The sequence below is a fragment of the Arctopsyche grandis genome, chromosome 5, assembly GCF_051622035.1.
Source record: "Arctopsyche grandis isolate Sample6627 chromosome 5, ASM5162203v2, whole genome shotgun sequence".
NCBI classification, from domain to species: domain Eukaryota; kingdom Metazoa; phylum Arthropoda; class Insecta; order Trichoptera; family Hydropsychidae; genus Arctopsyche; species Arctopsyche grandis.
This window is the reverse complement of record NC_135359.1, coordinates 31,717,512-31,723,024: the sequence shown is the minus strand read 5'-3', so window position 1 is coordinate 31,723,024 and position 5,513 is coordinate 31,717,512. Positions and strand designations below refer to the sequence as shown.

The 5,513-nt window shown below is 38.4% G+C and overlaps 1 protein-coding gene across 1 annotated transcript; it reads right to left on the bottom strand.

Moving 5' to 3' along the window:
* Nucleotides 1–646: 646 nt before the first annotated feature.
* On the bottom strand, nucleotides 647–4,840 carry LOC143911703 (AP-1 complex subunit mu-1-like). Its single transcript, XM_077430708.1, has 3 exons — nucleotides 4,684–4,840; nucleotides 2,204–3,521; nucleotides 647–1,877 (listed from the first exon to the last, which is right to left on the bottom strand). Exon 2 carries the CDS (start codon nucleotides 3,503–3,505, stop codon nucleotides 2,237–2,239), a length of 1,269 nt encoding a protein of 422 aa, XP_077286834.1. The 5' UTR covers nucleotides 3,506–3,521; nucleotides 4,684–4,840; the 3' UTR covers nucleotides 647–1,877; nucleotides 2,204–2,236.
* Nucleotides 4,841–5,513: the final 673 nt, after the last annotated feature.

The following is a 5,513-nucleotide window of genomic DNA, read 5'->3' as shown; positions in this document are numbered from 1 at the left end:
TATATTTGTACCTTCTTTCTTTCTTTGTTTAAAGATACTGTTGTAAGCGTAATTACGTATGTTGTTTTATGAAGGAAATGAAATTCAAGGTTTTTGTATCGATTTTTCCGCCTAGTAACGAAACGATTGTAAAAGCATTGAAAAATATGGTAGAGAATAGAATATAATCAAGAATGGTAGAGAATAGACGCTTTTGAACGTGGTGTCGGATGTTTAGAATCCTCTGGATAGTGAGAAGAAACAATGCTTCCATCTTGCAAGAGCTGCTGGTTGGCAATAGGCTATCATCTATTTGTCTTAGGCGTATCCTCCAGTTCTTTATGAGACGAGATCAGGACAACCTGGAAAAATTGATCGTTCTGGGAAGTGTTGAGGGAAGCAGAGGAAGAGGACGATTCCCAACAAGATGGAGTGACCAGGTCAGGACTGCTACTAGGAAATCTGTAGTTGAGTCAATGCAAGCTGCGGAGTGTCAACAGAGCTGGAGGACCACAACGACCCGCATTATGGAAGTTAGAAGAAGGGAAAGTCACGACCTTCAAACACGAGGAAAGAAAGGAAACATTGAAAACTGTAGATTTGTATAGAGTTGACACACAAACATTCATCTTCACATTATAAATAAAGTAAAAAGACTTGTTGTTTTCAAATTATTTTTATTATTATTATATAATTAACAATTACTTTACAATAACATTCACTCTGTTGGTTAAACATCATCAGTAGCACCCAAAATTACTCAAGACGTAATAAATTCCTAAAATTTAGTATATAATAATAATAAGCGGTTATAATTTACAGTGAGACGTGATAGTTTGGGCTCTTTCGCTATCTAATTAAGTACGTACAAATTTAACTTAATAGTTCTTTCATATAAAAATATGTATGTATTATAAAATAATAAAAAAATTCATACAGTGATTAATTAAAAATATTAACGTGGCTCAAACCGTGTACACTGCAGTCAAAATGCAGCAGTTAACCATTTGCCCGCGGCCGTCTTCTATGGAAGCTTTGCGCGACAAGTCTGTAGCGCGGCTGTCTTCCATAGAATTTCTGGACTTTGCACGAGATTTTGAGCCTTATATGCGCCTATTTCAACTGTTTTAAGGTTCAAAATTGGTTGAATATATTACTGAGAGTTGAATACCATCTATTCAATTTGCTTAAAATGAATATATACCAGTCAAAATTAGTTTTTTATGGAACCATATTGAAACCTCATTTATGTGACGTCACGTCTGTTGAACAATGGCGACGATACGTCTCAATTGTATGAAGAATGACTATTTGACAATTAAGCGAAGACTACGAGATATATTATGTATTTTATTGTTTAAAATAATACTTTATGTGTTAATTAACATATCTGGTTACTTGAGTAAATATTAATATCTGTATTTAAGGTCGAAAAATTCGTTGCCAAATTCGCGAAAAAGGTACCGCATACAGGGCTTGTTCGCTATATTTACTGCCGCGGGCAAAGGGTTAACAATTGACTCGGGACTATCAAATTTTATCTAGGAAAGCATTACATACACATAATCAAATCAATCTAAAATATATAACTAATTTAAATACAATAAAGTGGAATTGTCCTTAAAATACTATTATAATATAATTATGAATAGACCGCTGCGAGGTTGAAGCCGAACATACGAACATTCATAGGCTACACTCGGATCGCGCCGGGGTATAATAATATAAATATAATTTCTATGTGCAATACTGTTGAGGGACGCACTTCATTGCAGATTAAAAAATATATTCGCATCATCTGCGTTAAAGCGAGAGTTGTTGAATAATCTTATTGAAAACAAAATTTAATACAAACATATACAGGTTTTGGTGCAAACGATCGACAAGCGCCAGACAGACTGAACCACAGATTAACTGGATGGGTGCTTTAAACGCAATTCTCGACTTCACGAATGACAGATTGCACATCAGATGACGAGTAACCTTTCGATGTGCACAGATGCAATTATTAAAATTGAGTTGGATCTTTCTGGCGAGTTTAATGAGGCAAAATTCGGAACTAAAGTATCAGAAGCACAGAACGTTTACAGGGTAGGTGTATGTCGGGACTTCGGGTAGATTTCGCTTAGTGTAAGTGCGAGCAGTGCGCACGCATAAGGTAAACGTGTCGTTAATCTGTTGTTCAGTCTGTCTGGCGCTTGTCGATCGTTTGCACCGCATCGACATATACATATACAAATACGAAACGGAATGTGATTCAATTGGTGCGAAGCTGATAGTCTCCGTTCTGCGTGATGTACCGGACCCACGGCAGCGCTTGATACCCGCTCTTTTCAATGATCTTCAAATACCGCACTTGAATGCCCGATGTTGTGAAGTACGGTATCTCGAACTTGACCTGTATCGGTGGCTTGCCGTCCGAGTCCTCGCACTCGACCGACGGCAGTCCGAAGTGCGCCTTCATGAGGTACTCCTTTCCGCCCTGGAACGACTTGATCAGCCACGTGATGGCGTTCTGCTCCGGCGTATACTTGACGCTGCCTATCGTCGTCTTGAACTTGGGAGAGTCTGCGTCAGCCGGCACCGGTATCACGATCTCGACGTTGTTCGCCGTCGACCTCTTCTTGAACTGCGACTTGGCTCGGATCATGTATTCGACTCGGGAGTGAGCGTGGCGGTCGATCACCGACTCGATCCAAATCAACGGCTTGACGTGTGTGTTCAGACGGTACGACATCAGCTCGAATTCGCCGTCTGGCGGGATGAACGAGATCGTCCGGTCGTTTTCGAATCTAGATAGTCGGACGCACTGATGGAATTTGACGTCCTCTAATTCCACCGACTTTGACTTGCCTCGGCCGGTGCTCTCGAACAGGACCTTATCGTTCAGACCGAGACGCAGCTCCGGCATACCCGAAAGGTACACCCTCATTTTGATAGCGCCGACTATTTCGCTCCGTAAGACGTTGCCGTTGGAATTGGCGAGTAGATTCACCGATTCGATGACGTCGAGGAAGACCTCGTTCTTGCGATACTTGATGCCTTCGGACCGCCACGACACGGCGTTGGTGACGGCCATCGGTATCCTCGGTTGTATCTCGAGTTTGTGACCCTCCTGCGTGATGTACTCTTGCAGGATTTTACTATCGGTCGTTTGAGGATATCCAAAGTCTAACAGCTCGTCCAAAAGTTCGTAGATCACGACGAAATTGTCCCGTATGCTCTCCTCTTCCAATTCTTTAAAATATTCAGTCATTACTTCTACTATTTTATATAAAAATACAAATACCAAGGCGATGTTGGCGTTCTTCTTCGTCGTCGACACTATGTATAGATTGTTTGTTTTGATGTAGGAGAAGGTGCACTCGTTGGTTTGCAACAGAGGTGTTACGAGACCCTCTTCCTCCTTTTCCATGAGCAACGGCATGAATTTGTCGATCACTCCCAACTCGATATCGCCGCGGTATGTACGCGATATCAACACCTTTCCCTTCACGTCCAATATATATATCGCCGAAGACGACATTGTTGAGAATATTCACCTGGAACATTGATAAAAGTAATGATTATTCATGTATTGAGAGCTTCAAAGCAGTTATAGAAGAAGACAAATCCTTTATGACTGTTTTGTTGACACAAGCGTGTGTTACAAGCCAGAAATAATAGTTGCTTTATATGATATCCGTATGCGGTATAAACCCACATACCGTCTTATCTTCTCAACCATTTGTATGTACGTTTCAATTGAAACACTATTGATGCTCAGCTCTTAAATATCGTTTATCTGTTGGGGTTTTCAACATCTTTATTATTTCAGAACAATAAAGTAACAAATCTTGTTTTACTTAAAATAATGTCTATTAGGATTTTGAATGCGTTCAATATTTTATTTTTTATTTTACATAGATATATACCAGGAAGGCCAAAATGCGCCTTCCTGGACAATTAATTACAAACAATGCAGCATTTTATTATTACATAAATCACTGTATTTCGAGAATTTGAAGAACACGAAATAACAATTAATTAATTAAATAATAAATCCATTGAGACATCTATGGATTTACATAGATTTGAACATAATTTTTACAAATTGTACACACAATAAATACAGAAGATTTGTGACAACAGGAAAGATGATTTTTTGCCAATTTTCGAGGAACCGTTTCAACAATGATCAGATAAAATTGGTAAACTCTGATAAGAAACGATCGATTTATAGTCACAAATACCCCAAATCTAACCAGCAGCATAGCGGATCGAATCCACTGATCACTTGGTGCTAAACATACACGCTACCATCGAGCCATACTGCTGGCTATATGTTACAGATGACAATCACACCATTTCGCACTTAAGTATCATCTTTCATAATAATTATTGCTGCATTTGTCTCGCGACCCGTGCAAAGTGAAGCAATATTTTTTAGCATAAGTGAACACTCACAGGGTGAAGATAATACGGAATATTGTATGAACGAAATGGAATTGGCAAACGTCAAAAAAGGAATAGAAGTATATTTTTGTGAGGAGTATTTGACGTTAGGTGCAATTAGGCAAAGTTTGACGTTTACTAATAAGTGGGTGTACTGAAGTGACATAACCTACAATGACGTGGACCGCAGAAGTGAAGTTTGCGCACTCGCGGTGAAGTGGCGATTGTGGGGAACGGGGGGTGGGGGTGGGGGGCGAAGGCTGTACTCACTTCCGGTGGGGGCGCTCGCAGGGGGGGTGAGGGGATGAAATGGGGCGCAGCCGCCGCCCGCCTAACATATCCCAACTCGACTTGCACTCGACTCACTCTACTCTATATCGCACTTGCCCTTGTACAATATTTGTCTTGTAGCCACACACCAACAATCAGCCGAAACGTACCCCAATTCGACCATATCTGTTGACTTGAAATTTACCATTTTTTACAATTTATATTTACCCTTTAAGGTCTGTTCATTCAAAGAATTCGGTAAAATATTTACAAAATTTGCACTTTTCGCGACTAGAACTTACCGAAAAAGTCGCTATTTTATTTTATTTTATTTTTATTTTATTAATTGAAAAATCAACAGACAGGATGTACAGAGATAGGTATAAAAAACACAAAAAGTAAATAAATAATATATGTAACATCCGAGTCCAATAATAGATTTTTACAAAAATGAAAAAGATAAATATAAGGAAAACAAATTAAAAAGTAAAGAATAAAGGCATGACAAAATATGTAGTACATTGCATAATTAAACTATAGTATTAAAATATTTGGAAAAGGTTATAAGATAGAATATAAGAAGAAATTGAAATTTACAAATATAAAAAACAAATGAAAAAGGTAAATACAAAATAAACAAATGAAAAGGAAAGGAATGAAAGCTATAATATGATTAAATAGCACATTACATAACTAAACTAAAGTATAAAAATAATGGAAATATTGGAAAAATAGAATAGAAGAAAAAATGAATCAATCGGTCAAGATTCTCTTGATGTTAGACCTGAATTGATGTAGGGAAATACCAAACAGATCAACCTCATTCAGCT